We start from the raw sequence: 23,464 nt of genomic DNA, 5'->3' as shown, positions 1-23,464 counted from the left end.
CCCGTGTAGGAGACATAGTAGTACTAAATCAACTGCCTGGAGGGTTAGGAAGATATTCTTAGAGTAGAAATCTAGGGGCATATTATCAAGCCTGTGCGCTAAAATTATCGCCGCTTTATCGGCCGAAAACGGCCGATAAAGCGGCGATAATGGGCTTGATAATATGCTCTGTGGAATTCCAATCGAAGCCCATGTTAGATGTCTTCACATCTGCTTCGATTGGAATTCCATAGAGCATATTATCAAGCCCATTATCGCCGCTTTATCGGCCGTTTCGGCCGATAAAGCGGCGATAATTTTAGCGCACAGGCTTGATAATATGCCCCCTAGACATTACCAGACATGGCTCAAGGAAGTACTGGTGGAGGCTTGTACTGCATCCAGAAGCTAATAATTAAGGGCGGGTGGTTAGAGGGTGGGATTGGGAAGTTGTGTTTCGTTTATTTTTTTTTCTTGTCTCTTTCTTTCTTTGATTTCTTGTTCCGGCCGGCCCTCAGCTTGTAGGTGGTGGCTTTGTACAAGATCCTAAAAATGTTCAATAAACAGATTTGATCTATAAGTAGTTGGGAATCCCTTTTGAAACGAAATAGAAGGTCAGAGGGAAGCAGAGCTCAACCCCATGAATAAATGCTGTAAAAAGAATCTGTACTGAGCTAAGGCTTTAAGTGGGTATGCTCTTCTAAATTATTTCGTTCAAGAACGTCAAGAGGAACATTCTCGTTTATATTACTAATTCTGTGACAATTAGAACTGCGAAGTGGCTGTAAAAAGAAACCTGAAAATCCCCAAGTTAGTGGCAAAACATATGTAGAACATCTCACAGAAACAACCACACCCACTTGGGCTTCTCATCATTGGTGTTTTTTGACGCCAAAGCTGGTGTAAATGGAGAAAGGGCGTTACACCCTCCTACCCACCCGGGATCCTGTGACAGAATGCTGATGCACTATTCAACCACTAACTCTATCACTTGAAATAGGAAGCAACATAGAGGTCTATTCACACACAAAAGTATTTTTGAGTTTGTGTACGTACATGGTATAAAAGTAACACGTTTCACATGTATAGTGTTTTGACTTGAAAGTCAACATATTTTACTACTTGTGAAAATGTCACACAAATTCATCAGCTCAAGGATTAAGGATGAACTCACAGAACATATTATATACTTTCACTGCCCCTAAGTGATAAGTTTTCTTCTGTGATACAAATATATAAAAGAGTCTCAATTCAAGGTTTGTAAGCACGTCACAGTACAGAAGACAGATTAATTATGAGAATCATACCTCATGTATGTCAAGCTAGCATGTCTGTCATGTGTATGAAAGAGGCACCTGCAGTCTGAGGTGCATTTAATAGTGAACAGCCTGAAAATGATAAAAGGCACAGTGGGCCGTATTATGCATAGTGTCTCGGGCGCACAAGCTTCTGGTGCACCCATGACACTATGGTAGTACAGAAGGGGCAGCAGGGGCTAAGCGGCCCCTCTCCAATATTATACTACATGGGGCCAGTGCCCCAGTGCCAGTGTAATCTCGAGACGAGGATTCTCGCCATTATGCTGACATAACACACTAACCAAGAGAGTGTGCTCCCTACCAAACCCCAGGCCACTAACCATGAACAGCACTGCATCTCTTAAGAGTGGATGCCATACTCTGCCTTCCTGATGAATAATCCAATCTTCTCTATCCACAGCTTTACCGCAGATGCCAAGAAGAAGCGCCATCCGTTTGTGTATCTTCCATTTGGTGCTGGGCCCCGGTGCTGCATCGGTGTCAGGTTGGCACTTTTGCAAGCGAAGATCACCCTTGTGCGGGTCTTGCAGAAGTACAGGTTTGAATGCTGCCCTCAGACCCAGGTTAGTATCATGCTGGCAGCTATCCATGCTTCTATGTGGAGTTCCTAGAGGAATATCTGTTTATAGAATGCATAATTCTTTTACCCCTCTTGAGGAGATCGGGTCAGAGGGGGGAGGCCTTACATTAATACAACTGATTCTTGGCAGAAGCCGATAGAAGGATTTGAACTATGCCATTTTCCCTCAGTTCTGCAACTTTTTTTAACAGTACATTTGGTGATTCTATATTACCAAGCATTTTCACTGTCTTATCCATTCCAAAGGCACTGAATGTACACTGTTTCAATGTTTATTAGAGAGAAACGTTCGAAGAAACTCCAAAGTGTTCAAGTCTACAGTACATTTTAAAATATCATATTCATACCATGATTTCCATCACATTTTCTCCGCTGTGATCCATTTCCTATAAGCATTTATCCAGGAAAAGGGAGTCACTAGAAGGAGATTTTGTTAATTGAAAGACACCCTGCAAGGCCCCATTCTGATTTATTTCCGCTAAACTGTAGACTCTACAGCATGCAGATGAGTTTTGTAGTCTGCCAGGGCCGTTATGGCTGGCAGATGCAGCAAGGGGATTGTCTATATTGTGGTTTGGGATATGACATAAGTTTAACCTATTACAACTAGGATATATGTAGGCTTTCCTATTTCAGTTTCTATTTTTGGTAAATTCTGGTTGGGTTTTTTTCCAGTGTTTTCAAGTGATTTTAATACCTTTAAAAACTGTGGTTATCAGTGGTTACACATGTTCGTACCATTGAAAACAACAGAAACAGTGTTTTTACAGTGTTTATGGAACATTTTGCTTTTATTATTGCTTGCTTTCTGCACTGAAAGTGCATGGTATATAGACTGTGTATGTACAGTGTATATGAGGTCCACTCTCAAGGAGATGTTTCACATGTACACCAATTATGATGAACATTTGGCAGGCAAGGGTGTTGGCAGACTCTAGTTTTTTTTATTATGTCCACAATAGCAGTTCTGTTTTCTTGTAAACTTCTAAGCATGCAGTAGAGTGTATTTTTTTCACATCACTATCAATATGCAACCAAAGATCCTCACATTTCTTGCCTTTGGTATTATCACTCACCAAGAGTTCTGTAAACGGGTGCCACATGGATAATATAGTATTGACAGCCCCTTGTACTGAGAACAATCAGCTAAGTGACACAGTTGGGATGACTCTTTCTTTGATGCCATATAAATCACAAAATGAGAAATATTTGCATTTAGTTCCTGCCCATTCGCCCAATCTCCCTAGTAAATACAGATTATAAGATTTTTGCCAAGATTATAGCCCTCAGACTAGATCCTCTGTTACCAGAAACTTATTGGCCCTGAAAAATCTGGATTCGTTAAAGGTCGTTTGTCGTCAGATAATTCTCGTGTTTTCTTTAACATTTTGAGTAAGGCCACCTCCCTCTCTTCTCCACTAGCTGCCATTTCTCTTGATGCCGAGAAGGCTTTTGATAGAATAGGCTGGGATTTTATGTTTCAAGCTCTTCGTTGGTTCGGTTTCCCTCCTAAATTCATCTCTCTTATTTCTTTACTCTACTCTAGCCCCCACGCTTCCATTTTTGCTAACGGTATCACTTCCGATTATTTTCCCCTTCGCCGCGGAGTACGTCAAGGTTGCCCTCTATCTCCTCTTTTGTTTATTCTAGCTTTAGAACCCTTTTTAACCAAGATTAGACGCGATGATAATATTTCTGGTTTTCAATATGGTCCCCAAAAGCAAGTTAAATTATCGGTGTACGCTGATGATATTTTATTTTATTGCTCAGACCCTCAAACAACTTTACCTTCCTTCCTGACTCAAGTTTCCTCATTCTCTAAGGTATCTGGCTATCGACTTAACACGGACAAATGTGAAATTCTACCCCTAAATCCATTATGTCAAAAACATCTATTTGATACATCTGGTTTTTCCTGGCAACCCTCTAAGATTAAATATCTGGGTGTCTGGTTCGCCCCTCGTCTCTCTGATACCCTCAAATTCAATTTCGAATCTCTCTCTACTAAGCTCTCTACATCCATCAATCGTTGGAATCCTCTCTTTCTTTCTTGGTGGGGTCGCCTGGACTCCATCAAGATGATGCTAGCTCCATTGGTCCTCTACACTATTTCTATGATTCCCATCCGCATCCCTAATCACCACTTCAAGTCGATTGACTCTATTTTGTTAAAATTTTTATGGAAAGGTAAAAAATCCCGAATAGCCATCTCTGTTTTAAAGAAAGACAAATCTCTAGGTGGAGTCAAATTTCCCAATTTTAAATCATATCACAATGCCTTTTCCTTAAAACAAGCCTTACGTTGGCTTTCTTCAGATCTTCCCTATTATCCTCCACTTTGGCTGACGTTAGAATCATCTTTCCTTCATCCTTATGAATTCATTGAGGTTCTTTCCTTTTCCTCTACTGTAACTTCTCTCCAATCTCCCATTATTACTCACTCTCGTTCTCTTCTTCAGCCTTACTTGTTATCCTCCTACCCTTCTACTTCTTCTACTCACACCCAACCTATTTGGCATAATAAACACCTTAAAATCCGTAATCGCTCACTCTATTGGAAATCTTGGCATTCACGTGGTTGAAATGGATCTCTCAACTTCTTTCTGATACTCATCCTCTTCCTTTTCATCTCCTCCAAACCCAATTTTCGTTGCCATCCTCTTCTCGTAAACAATATTTATCGCTGATCCCCTCCCTTACTCAGTATCTTTCCTCCCTCCCTGCTACCAACTCTATTCATGCAACACACCTTTCTATTTCGACTGCTCTTGACCAATCCCCCTCTGCTTCTTTTCTCTATAAACCTCTACAATCATCTATTGAACGCACTAAATCTAAGGTTGAGTTGGCTTGGGAAAAAGATTTGTCTCAAATCTGGCCCTCTACTCTCTGGGATAAAATTTGGTCTAAAATTCACAGTACATCTAGAGCTGCTAACACTACCCAAACTTTATTTTTTATCTATAATCGTACACTATTTACTCCCTTAATTCTGTCATCTTTCTCCTCAGACACTCCCTCCACTTGTTGGTCCTGTCCCTGCCCTTTGGCTGATTTGAAACACATGCTCTTCGATTGCCCTCCCATTTGACATTTCTGGCAATTAGTTTGGTCCCAAATTCATAAAATTTTTGATTTCACTCTCCCCTTTTCAATCATTCACATTTTTCTAGGTTCCCTTCCCCCGATCTTTCTGGACCTCACCATAGACACAAACTACTTGATCTCCTGATAGCCATTGCTTTTCATCATATCACATCGCATTGGAAACAAGCTAAGGATGTTTCCTTCTCTGCTTGGTGGAACGCAGTTTGTTTCAATCATCGACTAGACACCAATTTTGTCTCCCCAATTTCCCTAGCAATTAAACGTGACCTTCTATGGCTCCCCCTTACCGAATATTTATCCAGAATTGCCAGACCTTCTCCCACTTCTCCAATACGTAATGTAGAAGTTCAAAAACCACCGTGATTGTTTTATCTTAATTATATGCAAGATTATTGATTGCTTCCTATGTTTCTTTTATATCACTTATACGTTATACAATTCCAATGTTTTCCCTCCTACCCCAATATTCCTGAATTTTTATTGCAAATTATTTTTCTGTATACGATATTTCTTTGATCAATTCCTTCCTTTGTAAGAGAGATTTCTTGTTTTTATAACTTATGACTGTTTCTTCATGTAATGTCTTTACTTCTTTCTGCCTTAATAAACTTCAAACTTAAAAAAAAAAAAAAAAGTTCCTGCCCATAACAAAACTGTGCACCAGAATGGACTAAAAAGTCAATAGCATTCTTCATTAACTGAAGACAGTAAAGATGCTTTCAGCATACCATCTAATAAGTAGCAAGGATCTCTTAAAGGGTCAGCTATTGATTTTGACAGGCCATCACATAACTTTTTTATAAACATAGCTGAATCACTGCAAATACAAAAAATATCACTCCAATGTTTTTTGAACTTGGAAAGAACATTTTTGCAGCAGCATTCCAAGTGACACTGCGTTCTATGTTTTCCAAAAGTCTGGTGTTATGTTTTCACCTATATCCTAGATGCTTTGTGATAGTACTCTTTTCACATATTCTTGTCACTATACCTTGCATTGAATGTTTAACCTCTTCGATGCGTCGGATGGCCATCCGACGTCACAGTGGGCATGTGCGGAGGACGGCCTGGGGCCGTCCAAACCACGCATGCGTAAATGTTTTCAGCACCGCAGCGGAATGTCTGCTACGGCAAATAGGTTAAAGCCTGAGGTGTTGGCACTTCACCTACTATCAATACTGACTCACTAGAAACTGGGGGCTGATGTATCAAGGATTTTTCTCATTCTCTGTGAGTAAATGTGATGGCACACATTGGGGAAGATTCTTATGAAACCAGCCATTTTACCTGTCAGTGAAATTATCAAAAGCAGCCAAAATATCAAATACAATTTTGATATTTCCTGATTCTCTACAGTTTATAAAATAATTAAACAAGACCTAAAGCATGCTTCTAAACCCTGCATCTTTAGACCAAAGACCTCAAAACTGAAAAAAGCGAAAGGAAGAAGAAAGGATATTTTAATAACATCCATAAACAAAAAAACTTAAGCAGAATAATGTTAGTCCAGTCTTTCTTGCTGCTAGCTTGCATAACAAAGTTACATTGTATTGGTCCCTACAGGCAGAAATAAAATGACTCCTTCACTCTCCTTTTCCTTTCTTTGAATGGCATTTAGTTTGTGATTGTGCAGGTGTTTTTTCAGTGTTTATATGTTTACACTGGTGAGGGTTATATCTCTTTCAGTGGGGTTTTATCCTTGGGTAATAGGCAGCCAATGAATACAGAAAAGGGAGAATGCAGGCCTGTCAATAAAGAGAATATATGAATCCCTTTTCTGTATTCATTGGCTGCCTATTACCGAAGGTCATCATATTGTGTCTAGTCTACTACCCACTGTTTTATCAGATGCAGTATCTTTCTAGGGTGAGATTTTAAAGTGGTGGTACGCAAAGTGATTTGCATACAGCACCGTAGCGAGCGAGCGCAGCGAGCGATCCCGAACCCCAAAAGGGGGGTTTTGGGGGTTACCCCCCCCCCCCTCAAGAAAATTTTGGAAAAAAAAGAAAAATCATGCATTTTCAAGCAAATTTGAGAAAGCAGGAAGGTTAATAAAGCAATTGTGAAAGTGCAGTTATTACATTAATAGATGGCATAACATAGGTAGCTGCGTATTCAGTATAACCACAGAGCTTCATACATTCCGTCCTATTATGCTCAGGTGCTGAATTCAGACTATAAGACTTTCATGGAAATCTCAGCTCTAAGAGTAGAAAACGTTGCACAGCAGTGTAATGGTTGCCAGGCTCGTTCCGAAGGAGCGTCAGGAACTTGAAGAAAAGTCCACAGTCTACACTGCTTGACTGCCTGGAGAGTGACCACCACTGTTCCCTCTAGGCCGCGCGCTCGCGCACCTTCCCTGACGTCAGCGCGCACCACCTAGCGTGGAGCGCGCACACAGGCCGTCGCAAGAGATTTGCGCCGCCCGCCGCTTTTAAAAAGCGAGCGGCGCGAACATGACATGCAGCACTTTTCCAGTGGTGGCGGCGGTGCGGGCGTGAGAAGTTGCAGGTAAGGAGCGGGAGGCGGGAGGCGGGGGGAACTGGTGGTTATTGTGGGGGTTATGGCAGTGTGGGAGCAGGAGAATTGGCTTGTCAATGAATGGATAGTGGCGCATAGTGAGTGTACTATAATAGGGATGCAGTAGTTCTTTGTTGCTGTTTAAGATTACTCGCCTGCCCTCTTTTATGCCAAGCGCGCAGCGCTTATCGTGCCCGATGGCTCTATGCCAACTAGTACCTTTTCCCATCCCTGTGCCAGGGTTTGAGTATTCTCCAGACGGCCGATAGATAGCCTTGTTTAAGAGCCTTGACGCTCTCGCCCTTCAGCGCCTTACTAGACAGCCTGGGCGGGAGACGTGGGCAGGAAGAATCGTCTCCTCTTTCTCTGCTGTTCTTCAGAGACCTTCGGAATGAGCGGGAAAGTCACTTCAGATTCAAAACCACGGCGTTAGGGTTGTCTGTTTAAAGGTCCTTCTGTTCTAGGCAGGCTTCCATCACAATCCTTTGATAAGCTGAGCGCAGAGCTTAGGTTACTGAAATATTTCTGTCTAGACTAGCCCTATCTTTCACTGTTTAAGTATTGCTGTTAATCGGAGCCCATGAGGGGGCTCTGATTGTCAGCAATATTTAAACAAAAGGCCACAGCAGACTCAAAAAAACATGTGTCACACAGGACAGAAAGGCAAAAAAACGAGTGAGGCACAGGACAGAAAGGCACAAAAAACGAGTGATGCACAGGTCAGAAAGGCACAAAAAATGAGTGAGGCACAGGACAGAAAGGCACAAAAAACGAGTGAGGCACAGGTCAGAAAGGCACAAAAAACGAGTGAGACACAGAACAGAAGGGCAGAAAAAACAAGTGAGACACAGGACAGAAGGGCACAAAAAACGAGTGAGATACAGGGCATAAAGGCACAAAAAACGAGTGGGGCACAGGACAGAAAGGCACAAAAAACGAGTGGGGCAGAAGGGCACCAAAAACGAGTTGGACACAGGACAGAAAGGCACAACAAGCATTGGAAATGCAATAGGTCTCGCATTAGAAAAGTTGGAGCTATTGGTCTTGTAAATGACAAATATTTTATTTATGTGTTGGTTTTTAAAATAGCTAAATGGATAGCTTTGTCATTTACAATGCCAATAGTTATAACTTTCGCGAATGTGACACCTATAGCATTTGGAATGCAACATGTTTTGTATTTACGTGACTTAGATGGCAGCTCTGATCGTTAGGCCACATCTCTAGGGAGCACGAGAGTGCAGCAGGGGAGAGAAGCACAGAGAGTGCAGCAAAGAAGGGAAGTACGGAGAGGGAGCCCAAGAGTGAAGCAAGGGTGAGATGCACGGACAGGGAGCCTGAGAGTGCAGCAGGGGACAGAAGCATGGAGAGGGAGACAGAGTGTATCAGGGGCGAGAAGTACGGACAGGGAGCCCAAGAGCGAAGCAAGAGAGAGAAGCAGGAGAGGGAGTCTGAGATTATAGAAACGGAGAGAGTTGAGCTTAGAAAGGGAGAAGATGAGTTTGGGAGAGAGGCATGAGAGGTGAAAGGCAGAGCAATGGAGATAGACCTGGGAAAGGAGTAACCATGGGGCTGATGAAGATGAGAGCAACAGGGAAAAACTAATGGTGTTGACTAATGCCGAAATGGTATAAATGATGCTGTGTTAGTGCTCATTGACAATCGTGTGTACCTTGAGGAGAGAGGGGAGGGGAAAGAAGGGAAAATGAGGAAAGAGGGGAGAAAGGGAGGAGAGTGTGGTGAGAGAGGAGAGAGGGTAGAGGAGAGAGAAGGAAGAGTGTGGTGGGAGATGGTGGAGGGGAGAGTGAGAAGAGGGGGGAGAGAGAGAGGAGACAGGAGAGAGTAGAGTTGTGAGAGGAGAGAGTGGTGAGAGTGAGGGTAGAGTGGGGATAGAGGGGGAGGGGAAAGTGATGGGAGAGTGAGGAGTGAGGGGAAAAAGAGAAGGGAGGGGAGAGTGATGGTGAGAGGGGAGAGTGGTGAGAGTGCATACTGGTGAGGTGGGATGAGAGAAGATAGTTGTTATAGGGGAGAGTGGTGAGGGGAGAGTAACAAGACGGAGGGCATTGCTGTGGGGAGGGGGGAGGAGAAATGCGACACGGCCGCAGCGGGGAGCCGAGCGGGGTGAGCGGCAATGGGGGAGTATGAAGCAGCAGGGGCCTTTGAAGTGAAGCTAGGCTTCACTTCAAAGGTGTGGGAGGAGTGCTGCTGGGGAGACAGATGGTGATTTGATGATGTCAACCAGACACTCTGAACCTGCCTGTTGGCTATGGGGTAATAAAATGATCCTTCTTCAGTATATGCGCACAGAGGAAATAATGTTAAAGAAACAACTGTGAATGAATGACCACCATGTGCATAGGCTTGACATTCCAGGCAGTGTAGAATAGGTCAAAGTTAACTCTCCGTAAGGGACTGTAAAAGGAACCACTTCAAGAATGGTGACATGTTGCTTAAAATACCTAAACAACTCATGGCTCACGATGACACCAAGTGGGCATGAAGAACGCACTAGGGCAACCAAAGTCCCATATCACTTGACTTGACCCTTGAGACAAAGTATCTGGAGCTAGGCATAATGCCCATTACAATCAAGGCAAAGCCATCTCCTTAGCTGGGTGAGAAATGCGGGTAAATGCGGCGAGTGAAGTAATCGATAGGGCGTAGTTGTTCAAAAGAAAACCCCTGGTTCTGGCTTTAAGAGTAAAACACAGAGATCGAGCGGCTGAATCAGGACGATAACATACTCCAAAGAGATGTAGTGGCACCAAAACTTCCACTGTGCTAACACGCTTACCTGCAAAGTCAATCATGGCGTCTCGGCTCACGGAACAGCATATAACCCTTGTGAGCCAAGAAGCCCGTATATAAAGAGTAAATGTAGCGAAAACCTTCAATTAGCCATGCGCAAAGAAAGACTTTGTTGGCATCAAGCCAACATGATGTACTCCAGTTCTGCTTCCAATCCTGCATGGTTCACCAGCTTTTCATCAGGCATTTTAACCTCCTCAGCTACTTATTGAGTCAACTTCCAGTAGGCAAAACTTAGATCTCTCTGCAGCAGGTCCATCATTCTTCAGTTATCTTGACATATTTATGGTTGCCTGAAAATTGCTTGAACGTAGTCAATCATATTTTTTGCGCGACACTGCAGCAGCTTCAGGTGGGATCTTTTGATGGATTGTGTGCTTCTCAGCCATCCTGTGGGTTACCTTGTTCACCCACCTCAACCATTTGCAGTTTGTATTTTGTGCTACACCTTCTGTAATGCCGCTTTTCCCTGGGATTCACATTTATAGACCAGTTTAAGATAGTGGATGCTAATAATGGAACACATGGGCACACCCCTGTTTGTTCTAGACTGAAATCCCAGGTAATTATTTGGTAATTTTTTGTCTTGGGCCTCTTGACCGGTCCCATGCACAGTTTGTAATTCTTCGGGCATTTGCTGATTACTTGTCTTCACTTGTAGGTTTCCAGTCTGTACGGTATTTGGATTACAGTGGTCAGGTGCGAGTACCACAAAGACAAGGTAATTCTGTTTACGTTCCTCATTGGGTTGGGGGTTGCTGGGTAAATAGATTCACAATCTGCACCCTTTTTTCTTTTGCAGGTTCGTGAGACCGTACTACAAAGACAATTGCACAGGCAGACGTGAGTGCAGGCAGAAGAGGTAATTGTTGGGTTGAGTTAAACTGTGGTGAATCTTGAACATTGTAGTACCATATATACTTACCGATGTTTTCTTCTGTTGCAGGTTTCACAACTAGAACCCCATACATTTTAAGAGGCGCACGTGAGTGCAGGCAGAAGAGGTAATTGTTGGGTTGCGTTAAACTGTGGTGCATCTTGAACATTGTAGTACCATATATACTTACCGATGTTTTCTTCTGTTGCAGGTTTCACAGCCAGAACCCCATACATTTAAAGAGGCGCACGTGAGTGCAGGCAGAAGAGGTAATTGTTGGGTTGCGTTAAACTGTGGTGCATCTTGAACATTGTAGTACCATATATACTTACCGACCATATATACTTACCGATGTTTTCTTCTGTTGCAGGTTTCACAGCCAGAACCCCATACATTTAAAGAGGCGCACGTGAGTGCAGGCAGAAGAGGTAATTGTTGGGTTGAGTTAAACTGTGGTGCGTCTTGAACATTGTAGTACCATATATACTTACCAATGTTTTCTTCTGTTGCAGGTTTCACAGCCAGAACCCCATACATTTAAAGAGGCGCACGTGAGTGCAGGCAGAAGAGGTAATTGTTGGGTTGCGTTAAACTGTGGTGCATCTTGAACATTGTAGTACCATATATACTTACCGATGTTTTCTTCTGTTGTAGGTTTCACAGCCAGAACCCCATACATTTAAAGAGGCGCACGTGAGTGCAGGCAGAAGAGGTAATTGTTGGGTTGATTTAATCTGTGGTGCGTCTTGAACATTGTAGTACCATATATACTTACCGATGTTTTCTTCTGTTGCAGGTTTCACAACTAGAACCCCATACATTTAAAGAGGCGCACATGAGTGCAGGCAGAAGAGGTAATTGTTGGGTTGAGTTAAACTGTGGTGCATCTTGAACATTGTAGTATAACAGTTTGCATTCATGAGCTAGGCGTCAACGTAAGCCATGTTTCCTTATTTTGCAGGCTTTGTGGGACAGCAGGCGCAAACCGGCGGGTACGGAAATGTTCAAGCGCAAAGCTGTAACTTCGGGAGAGTGCAGTGCTTCACCACAAAGGAAGAAATGTTGCCTTGTATTCAAGGAAGAGTGGATGAAGGGAATTGTGGAGGCTGAGACACAGAAGTCACGAAGCAAGGTCCGCATGCAACTCGGGGAACTATTTCAATACAGTCCGGATGTGGGCTTGATTTGCAAAGCATATGCTGAAGCCAAGATTGTTGGGGACTTTTCCACAGGGAAGAAATGGAGTGATGGCTGGAAACTGGACTACATGAAACGCCATCTACTTAGCAAAGTACACGAGTCTGCCATGGTGATATTGAGAAACAGAAGTGCTGCTGCCAGGTTTGGTTTTGGAGTACGGGCAATGCTGACAGAAACTGCCACAGACAAAGCAAATAGAATGGAAGTAGTTGAACGCCAAAGATCTATGCCTGAGGAGATAAAAATTCTCATCAACAACGTGTTGCTGGCAGTCAAGATGAACACTTCAATGTTATCTGTACAAGACATCCATGACCACTTAGCTTTGTATGTGAAGATACCAGACAGCTGGAGGAGCAAGAACTATGCCTTTGAGTTCCTTGAGGCCATCAATAGCGTGATACACTGTGAAGCTATGACAGAACTTCGGCAAGCTTTGTTTCACACCTTGATAATTGATGAGAGCACAGATATTTCTGTTACAAAAATGATCATCCTGTATTTCAAGTTTCGACCTGTAACATCAACTGAGCATAAAACGCAGTTTGGGGGCATAGTGAAGCTGACTAGCTGTAATGCTGAGGCTATCACTACTGCCGTGAAAGAATTCTACACTGCCAATGAACTGGACCTCATGAAAATGGTCATGTTCACATCTGATGGTGCATCTGTGATGCTGGGGAAGAATAATGGTGTTGCTACTCGCCTTAAACAATCCATTCCTCATCTAGTTGAGCAGAATTGTGTCGCCCATCGAGAAGATTTGGGAGTTGATGATGCCTGGAAGAGGGTTCCAATGATTAAAGAGATGGAGACATTATTGAGGACTGTCTACACTGTGTTCTCCAGATCTCCTGCAAGGAAGTCCAAGCTGGATGAAATTGCATCGGTCACTGAATGTGAAGTTGTCTCTTTTCGACCACTGAATGAAATCCGGTGGCTTTCAAGGCATTTTGCTGTTGGTGCACTAATTCGTAATTACGAAACTGTTCTTAAGTACTTTCAGCATGAGAAAGTTAAGGAGAATGATCCAATTGTTAAATATTGTTATAAAAAGCTATCGGACTCCAACTACCATATTTCCCTTGCAGTACTTAATGACATTCTGGGTGAATTTGCATCTTTGTGCAAACTATTCCAAAAAAGTTCTTTAACTACTGTTGAAGCCGTATAGTATGCAAGAGCAAAGATTGGCCAAATTAAGCAACAGTATTTGGGGGACACTGTCTTTTGGAGCAGCAATGTAAGAGAGCTGATGGTTTTGTACAAGGATAGGCAAGAGTTTGACAGTGGGCCTATTTTGTCTTTTGTTCCCCTTCTTTGTGAGCACATGCAAAAAAGGTTCCCTGAAGGTGAGCTAAAAGAATGGGCAAGTTTTGAGATCCAGGCAATAGCCACACAATCTCATTTTGATTTTGGGACTGAGAATATTGAAAGACTTGTTGAAAAGTATAAACATGTCTTGGCCCTGGGTGATTGTGAAACACCAGAAGATGTTGTTCGACAATACAGAGACTATAAATATGTGGTGGCAGAACATGTTAAGGGTGGGTTATTTACCACCTTTCAAGACATGGTGACTTTCACTGTACGCAATGCTGCTCAGTATAGTGTGGTGTCTCAGCTTGTTGATGTCTGCGCAACATTTCAAGCATCTAGTGCAGACTGTGAACAAGGATTCTGCCTCATGAATACTATCAAGAGCAAATTGAGGAATAGACTAGAGCAGAAGCATTTGGACATGCTGATGAGGACAAAGGCCTACCTCCTGAACGGGAAAGTTGACCTAGACCGAGTTTATCAGCACTGGAAAAATGGCAAGGATCGCCGTGAGAAGCAACCCTGTCACCCATCTAGTGACGCCACTTGACGTGTCTGAACAGCCCTCTACCTTCTTGTGTATATATGATATTGTATAGGCTCGCAGCATTTCCCTACCCAATGAACTGTTCTCCAGTTAAGAATATTTATTAAAATCTAATGATGGTACCACCATTGAAGTCTTGTGCTTTTCTAAACTTGAAGTGTACTTGCCAGTGTAACCAGTTCATGTCATGGCGTGCTTATCCAATATTGCAAACTGCCCTTAAGACCCTTATTGTGGCGCTGTATGTGTGAAAATGCACTATCTTTTCGCTTTTTAAAGAAAAATTTTGAAGTGCCATTTGGCGCCGCAGACACGCGCGGTTTGGTTCCTAGCGCACATAGCCATGGTTGCAGCGCACAGAGACCCTCCACTGCCGCACACAGAGGAAAAAAATAAGAGGGAACATTGGGGAAACATCATTTACAACGATGTCTTTTCCACGCTTGACGTTTTAAACGATCCACTTACCCCGCAAACGTCTCTTCAACGAGGGAGCCTTCAACGACCGTCTTGACCACGAAAAAACGTTCAGCGTGGGTTGGGGGGAGACGTGGTATTCCGTCCAGTCGTGCTGGGGGGGCTGGGGGTGGGTTGGGAGGGGGTCTGGGGGGGCTGGGGGGGTCTCCCCCCAAAAAAATAACAAGCGAGCGAGCGAGTTAGATTAAAAAAAAAACGCTCTGTGGTATTGATGAGGAAAAAGGAATGACCCTCCCCCAAAGACGTGCAGTGTACGTAAAAAAAAACAGTCCTTTTTTTATTTTTGAAGACGTGTTTTGACGGTTGTTTCCATGGTAGATGGAAGTAAGGGGCTGCAGGAGAAAGACGTGCAGGTAAGACGTTTCTACCGTGGTAGGTTCCTTCGTTGTCAATTCCAGCGTGGTAAAGCCACTTGCGATGTAAAATTCGCGTGGTAATGCCATGCGTGGAACTTGTATTAGTTGAAAAATCATATATTCGGAACATTGGTGACCACATACATAGCCCTAACTCCCATGTAAAAAAATATATAGCATCAGTTTCCTTACCGTTAACACTGGTGTTTGCTGGGTTGTAGCCGGGGTGAAAGAGCAGCTACGGAGGTTGGGGTCCTCATGTTGTTTGCTGAAAAATTGCCCCAAATGCGGTAATGTTTCAGGTTGTCAGGTGCTGAAAATGAAAAGATAACAATTTATTTTTGAAACAGTAGGGTAAAGAAACAAAGACTGTGGGGGAAAACCATAACACTCCAATTTTTTCCTTGCACTTTGCATGCAGGTCTTACATGACAGTTAATAGCTCGCCCTGTATGTTAGGATTTTAACTTAGCAACTGCAAGTAACAAAAGGATCTCTATGACAAAAGCAGTGACTCACTGACCTATTTACATCATATGCATTTTGTGATCTGCATCAGGTATATGTTCTTTGCAGCAGGCATATTAACCTTCTGCGCTGCCGCCTGCTGCTATTTCACTACTGGGACCACAAACATAGTCTGGCAGACTGCCAACGCACCTACATATATAGGCCAACAACTGATGTTTCTATTTTTTGTTTTAAATAGCGAAGTAGACCAGAGACATCGGGTATCAGAGCGCTTTATATGACATTGAGCACCAGTTTCGTTACATCACCATTATTGCCTAAATCAACATTAGAACACATCAGTGGCCACGCTGGCGCTTAATAATACAACAACATGCCTTTGAAAGGCAGGTGGGGCTGGGCAGAGACACTTGTGTTTAGCTCTGCCTGACATGGGCCTGACTCGAACTTTCACCTGCTCAAAATGTCTTTCAATCGATCTATGCGAGACATTTCCTAAATGTGTAACGCACGCACGCACGTTACTTTTCAGGAAACCTATTCACAGCACGGCAGCATCTTTTACACTAAATCAACGTTACTTGCCCAGCCTTCAAACTGAAGAAAACCTCAAACACACCTCTCAGTGCAGCAGAGTGGACAGAGGGGTGACTTTCTAACTGTCTGAGGCTTATACGGTCGGTAACACCCTCCTCCCTACCTCTTAACATGCTCCCGCTCTCCAATCCCTGCCATTCTTCTTCCATGTTATGCTTCCTCTTTTCTGCCAGGCCCTGAGCCCCCCCAATGAATAGCCTCTTGCCCGCCTCCCTCTATAAAATGATGTTTCCCGCCTCATTCTCCTTCACTCCCCCTCCTCTCCAGCTTCCTGCCAAGCTGCAGCCCCCCCCCCCAATACCCCACCACAAGGATCATGATTCCTCCCGCCAGCCCCCACCCGCCGCTTTACTTCATCCATTCCCAATCCTGCCTCGTCGTCTTTACCAAATTTGATCATTTCTTTTTTACCAAGGTCAATGTTCCACCATTTCTCTCCCTATCACCCCATCGCCGCTCTCAACCCTTCTTCCTCACATGCCCCCCTCCCTATCACGTTGTCCCATTCCATCGATACAGTAGTATCGCTGACTTCACCCTCCCCAACCTCTCTATCCCTTCACCTCCCATGCTATCTCCCGCCATACTCTAGCGACCAGGGCCTCGCTGCCTCGTGCGCTCCTGCCTATCGCTCTCCCCGAGTCGCGTTGAACCTGTCCAAGCGCCGCGTCAATGTCCTCATATTACTAATCTAAGGCCCTGGTTTCAATTACGGGGCTAACCCTCCTTTAAGTATAAACTCCTGTTAGCACCCGAAACACGATTGCAACTGCGGGATTACAAATCCACTTTTGGGTGCAATCAGCAATCTCCAATTTGTGCCCAAAACGAGATTACAGACCCTGCACAATTTGCACTCCACGCTGGTTGTCTCTTGCGATTGTCACAAATCACAGTAATGGAACCAGGAGCGGCGTGCAGTGGAACTTTTATTGCACATCTGAGTGGGGAAATGGGGAATAACATATCATATGTTCGTGTTATTCACCATTCCGAGGTGTCGAACTCAGAATCGAGTGCAAAATTGCATCTCACCAACCAGAGGACTACGTGGTGTTATTAAGAAAATCAAAGGAAGAAAGTGTTTTTTCATGATTCCTACCACATGCGAGCCTGCATCTCATATTCTGCCTGGGACCCAAGACAGTGATCAGAGACCAGAGACACAATCAGGCAGGTTGAGGTGAAGCAACCATTTGCCTGCGCTTTTGGAGCACAATTGTCGATTTCCCTGCCTTTTATTTTACAGACCTGTGTCTCTGTGTTTTGTTCGTCATACTGTGCAAAGTGCATTGATTTTGCTCTTTTAATATAGTAAAACGACTGCACCCAGTCTAACACAGTAATGCACTTACATTAATTTCACTCCAACCATATGTTCCCTATTAACGTAACCTGACATTAAGCATAAATTGGAGGATGCCAGAGCAACAGTTTAGCTTTCACTAAGTGTTACTGAAACACTATGCCACGCATGGTATAGCATTACCTCAAAGCATTTTGTGAAGCTCTGTTTAGTCACTGATGAGTCTGGTAAACAAACAATACCCATGTGCACTCAAGCTTAAAGTGCCTGAAATATGCCAATTCAATGTCATGCTTGCGTTATCTGCACGTTCACGTCCACCAGATTCTGCCGGGATCACTTTGACTGTGGTATTGACAACAAAGAAAGTATATAGAGAGAGCATCTACAGCTCATCTGTGGAAGTAGAGGATGTAGCCTTACGGCTAAAGCTTCCAACTTTAGCGCTGGGGAACAGGGTTCGAGCCTAGGTGTGGCCTCACTGTTCTGTAATTCTGGGCAAATCACTTAATCTCCAGCGCCTACCAAAATAATGAATGTGTCCTTGTGTAAGGTCCCAGGTGCTCATGTACAGTGCTCTGATATCTTTGGGTCGATCTCGCACTATATAAAGCTGCAATAAAAACAAATAGAAAGAATTTGCTCTGTAAAAATGCCCCTATACCAACCAAAGCCTCCTTGTACAAGCGATCCCCTTCTGTCTGCAAACAGGGATTCTGCATGCCTGTGCACTGAAAGGTAAAATGCAGTATAGAAGGAAATATGTCCTTACATTGACATATACCAGGATCTCAACTCTTCTCACTGGTGAACTAACAAGCATGCACATTGTAATTATTTTTCCCACCCTGGTGTGCAATATTTACCGTGACAAATCTCACCATGTTTTCTCCGGAGCAAAATTGTTGGCACTGTGTGTGTGTGGGAGGTACAATTTGCGCGTGGCACATAACACGTCTCACAACTGGCGTTTTGATCAGAAACGGAAATGAGCCCGTAGTTGTGAGCCCTGGGCCTCTCTGGCTGCAGCACAAGGCCCAGCGTGGCAGCGACGACGTCGTTCTAAATAATAGACTAGAATCTAGAGAGAGATTATTACAGTCAACAATTACTACTTCCGAAACACGATTCCAACTGCAGGATTACAAATCCACTTTTGGGTGCAATCAATCTCCAATTTGTGCCCAAAACGAGATTACAGACCCTGCACAATTTGCACTCCACGCTGGTGTTAATGCACATTGTGATTTTTTTTTCCCACCCTGGTGTGCAATATTTGCTGTGACAGTTCTCACCATGTTGTCTCCGGAGCAAAATTGTTGGCAGGTCACGCGCAAATTGTACCATTGGCAGTGTGTGTGTGTGTGGGAGGTACAATTTGCGCGTGGCACATAACATAACACGTCAACAACGTCGGTCTAAATTATCGGCTGGAGATTATTACAACAATTAGTCTACTTATACTATATCAGAATTATATACTCACTCAGTAAAAAAGAGACTACTAGTGCTGCTGAACTACTGAAGTTGACGAAGTTGAAGTAGTGGTGGTCACTTCACACGACGGGTCGACGGACTCGAGAGCACAGGCTGGCTGATGCACACACGAGGCGAGAGTCACCACCAACCCAGAGAGAGAGTAGAGAACAGGACCGTGACATCAGCAGCGCCGCGTGCCGCAAAATGGCCAATCACTGCATGACTCAATGAAGTCAGACACAGTGATTGGCCATTAGGCAGTGCGGCTGAGCCACCCATGCGCGGCATCCAATAATGGATTGCCCTGCCCTGCGCGGCCAATCCTGGCTAGGGGGGCACACTGAGTGCTCGCCCTGTCGCCCTTTCTATCGCCGGGGGCTGTCGCCTGGGTAAACCCAGCACCCCCCTGGCCACTCGCTAGCAGGAGAACAACAATGCGCATGCTTGGGCTAGTTTCAGCCCCAAGCTTTACTTGCGCACTCAATCCTCGGGACGGGTTCACCTCTGCTGCTGCAGCTGAGTGACGTGGACTGTCACTCAACTCAAGCTGCAGAGCAATCCAGCCCCCCTGCGCGCAGAGCACTCCCCCGACTCCCGGGTACGCCGGGTGCTGCCCGGATTCCCGACGGCCTGGACATGAGGATTAATAAAAATGAAATAATTATAATTTCCTTGCACAGCCGCAGGTCCATGGGCTAGTGGGGCTATGCCCCTACGCCCCAATGGATGCACCGCGGCTGCTGTATCCTAACATTCCATGCTGCAGGGCCCCTCTTCCTTTTATTTAGCACCAACAACACATCGCTCATTTTCCTATAATCCATGTTTTGTACACATTACCTTAGTTATTACCCATCCCAGCCCCTGCAAGCCTTTTGATACATCTTCCTTAGGCTGTTTGGTTGTAGGTTTAAACCTATAATAACTGATAAAACCCCACCGAAAGGAAAATAACCATCACCGGTGTAAACATATAAACACTGAAAAAACACCTTCTCGACCACAAATTAAGTGCCATTCAAAGAAAGAAAAAGATGAGTGAAAGAGTCATTTATATTTCTTCTTAAAGGGGCCAATATAATGAAACTTTGTTATACAAGGCAGCAGCAAAAAAAATGGGATAACATTAAGCTGCTTGAGTTTTGTTGTGAAGGGATGTTACTAAAATATTGCAGTGTTTCGAAGCATGTTTTAGGTCTTATTTAGTTATTTTAAAAAGCTGTAGAGAATCAGGAAATATCAAAATCATATTTGATATTTTGGCTACATTTGATTTCACTGATAAGTAAAGTGGCTGGTATTATAATAATCTTTCCCAATATGTACCATCACATTTACCCCCAGGCGAGAATAGGCAAAATCCGTTGATACATCAGCCACCTTTTCTAGCGAGTCAGTATTGATTGTAGGGGAATTGCCAAATACCCCAGGCTTTAAACTTTCAATGCAAAGTGTAGTGACAGGTATATATGGAAAGGATGTTGTCACCAAGCATCAGAGATAGTGGTAAAAACATGAGACCAGACGTTGGTAAACATGGAACGCAGTATCACTTGGAATGTTGCTGGAAAATAAATAAAGATTCAATAAAGATTGGAGTGATATTGTTCGTATTTGCAGTATTTGAGCTACGTGTATGAAAAATTTGTATGATGACCTGTCAAAATAGCTACGTGAGCTGAAGTGCTTCCTGTAAGAGATCCTTGTCACTTGCTAGATGGTATGTTAAAAGCATCTTTACAATCTTCGGAGTTAATGAAAAATGCTATTGACTTTGTAATCTATTCGGGTACACTGTTTCATTATGAATGGGAACTAAAATGCAAATATTTTTCATTTTGTGCTTTGTGTGGCATCAAAGAAAGAGTTATCCTAACTGTGTCATTTAGCCGGTGGTTCTCAGTCCTAGAGGCTGTGAATGCCATATTATCCATGTGGCGACTGTTTACAGAATTGTTGCTTAGTGATGATACCAAAGGCAAGAAATGTGATGATCTTTGGTCACATATTGATAGTGATGTGAAAAAAGTACAGTCTACTGCATGCTTAGGTTTTTACAGGAAATCAGGACTGCAGTAGTGGACTTAATGAAAATACTAGAGTCTGAAAAAACCCTGTCCACCAAGTGTTCAGCGTAATTGGTGTAGCTATGAAACATCTCCCTGAGACTAGGCTGGGCGACACTTTTAGTGACTTTAGCACTGCAACATGCTCCATGTTAGAATTCATGCCACTTGGTAAGCAAAGAAATGTTGAGTAGCAATTCAAGAAATTTTATTTTACAGTCTATGGGAAATGGCTTGCAATGATGAATAGAAATGTCTCTTCAACAACCTTGTACTTATCAATAAAGGACTAGCTTTGTTGTGTTTTTAGGGTGACTCAGTACGTACGTATGATGGCAAACCACTTGGTTTGGTTGTTAAGCCCTCACCCACCAACCTAGTTGGGGGCATGCTTCATCATCGGGCCCACCACAGTGACACCGAATGTGTCCCGGGTGTGCTTCGACTCCAGATTACTGAGGAGCTGGTATACTTCTCTGAGTGTGCTCTGAGGGGGTGTGTAAGAAAGTGATTTAAAAGCTATGCAGTAGGTCCCAGTTCCCGAGGGTATATAGATAACTTTAATATCTGGGCCCACGCTAGCGAATAAAAAGGCAGTCGGACGCAGTGGAGTGAATTATGAGCTCCCACGTCCTATGTGGTCGACATGTTTCAGCCAGGCCTTTTATATTTACATCTGGCTTTCCTCAGGACCAATGAGTGTGTGGGTGAAAAAACTATAATTTATATAAAGTGGTATGTGTTGTTAAAAAGTGTTGCACACGCTAAGGTGCCATACGTGTATGGAGGGGGATTCCCTCCGCTTTAACTCGCTATTAGCTGTTAAAGCCTCATGGGTCACCTGGCAGGGGGAGAGGACCGAAATTATCGGTCTGCGAGCTCCATAAACCTGTAGTCCTGCTGCGGTGTCCCGAGTCGAAGCACACCCGGGACACATTCGGTGTCACTGTGGTGGGCCCGATGATGAAGCATGCCACCAACTAGGTTGGTGGGTGAGGGCTTAACAACCAAACCAAGTGGTTTGCCATCATACGTACGTACTGATTCTCCCTAAAAACACAACAAAGCGAGGGGCATATTACCAACAACTAGCGATAATTTTTGTCTCTAACTTGTTTAGAGACAAAAATTATCGCCGCACATCGGCGATTTTTATCGCAGATAAACCTTGCTATTATCAAGGTTTATCGCAAATGCGATAAAAAACGGCCGCAATGCATGAATATCGCTGAAAAGTCAGCGATATTCATGCATTATCGAGCAAATGCTCTTAGCCATGTTATCCACCTCCCATTGGATAACATGGCTAAGAACTGCTCAGGGCAGGTGTTAGCTTTTGGAGATATTCCCGCTTAGCGCGAATATCTCCAAAAGTTGGTAATAGGAGATAGCGATGTTAGCGACTGTTTTCAGTCTCTAACATCTTGGCACGCCCACTTTGCATCTCATTAGTGATAAATATCACTGACATGCAAAGTGGGGCCCAAGATGGTCGCTATCTCCTACTAGCTGTTGCTAACTGGTGTTAGCGGCAGCTAGGTAATAGGGAGATAATTTTATCTCCGCTTTCTTGGCTTTTAAAGCCAAAAAAGCGGAGATAAACCCCCTTGATAATATGCCCCCTAGTCCTTTATTGATAAGTACATATTAACCAGGGGATCCGGACTGGCTTACCCAGTCCTCTCTCTCCCTTTTGATTTGCTGATCTTCAACAACCTTGGCATTTGAAGTTAATGAGGCCTCACTGAGGTATTCTGCACAAGTTTTAGATCCCTTCTGAATTTTCTCCAGACTTTGAAAAGTACTGCTTCATTTTTGATCGCTTAAATAACTGAGGGCATATGTGCCCAATTCAACGCATATGTTGCAGAACATGTCCTATACAATCACAATCGTCAGGTGCACCAGTATTGGCATGGAAAGCTATGTCATTGGCCAGAGTTAGCAAATTGGGTACTGGCTGTTTTGGCGTTGCCAGTCTCAAGTGCCAGTGTTGAGAGGGCCTTTTCACAGATAAAAGTTTACAAAGGAAGGAAAGAGCGAGCGTGCATGACCAAAGACTCACTAAAGAAGTATTGTATGGTGTACTACAATAAGTTTGATTTATAAAAATGCATTTTAACTCGTATACCCTGTACACATGCTATGTATACACATGCACTATCAGTGCAGAAAGCAAGCAATATTTAAAAGCAAAACAGGGGCGCTAGAGGGCGCACTTGCCGAATGGCTGCTCTTGTGTGAAGCTCCGGCCGCCTGGCATGAATATCCTCCAGTAATCCTTTTTCCCTGCACGCACCCGCCCGAAAATCCACACGGAGGTACGCCAGGGGACAATGCACACTCGGTGAAAAGCTGGAGGCAATCCCCCCTGGGACACCGGAGTTGTGAACTGCGGAACTCCCCGGCCGGCGTGTGACTGGCCATGCCGGTGCCTGCTGTCGGCTGCTGACC

At 43.9% G+C, this 23,464-nt stretch overlaps 1 protein-coding gene and 1 pseudogene across 3 annotated transcripts in view; both read left to right on the top strand.

Annotated features, from left to right (window-relative positions):
- The window catches only part of TBXAS1 (thromboxane A synthase 1), a 542,795-nt gene that overhangs the window by 472,566 nt on the left and 46,765 nt on the right, over positions 1–23,464 (top strand). For all 3 annotated transcript variants that reach the window (XM_086952948.1, XM_086952950.1, XM_086952949.1), the window contains one exon: positions 1,699–1,861. In XM_086952948.1, coding sequence (XP_086809074.1) covers positions 1,699–1,861 — 163 coding nt within the window. The remainder of the gene's footprint in view (positions 1–1,698; positions 1,862–23,464) is intronic.
- On the top strand, positions 12,192–14,261 carry LOC147734653 (E3 SUMO-protein ligase KIAA1586-like; annotated as a pseudogene).

This window comes from Lissotriton vulgaris, chromosome 1_2, assembly GCF_964263255.1.
Source record: "Lissotriton vulgaris chromosome 1_2, aLisVul1.2, whole genome shotgun sequence".
Lineage (NCBI taxonomy): Eukaryota > Metazoa > Chordata > Amphibia > Caudata > Salamandridae > Lissotriton > Lissotriton vulgaris.
Note: the sequence above shows the minus strand (reverse complement) of the source record. Positions and strands in the feature narration are given on the sequence as shown.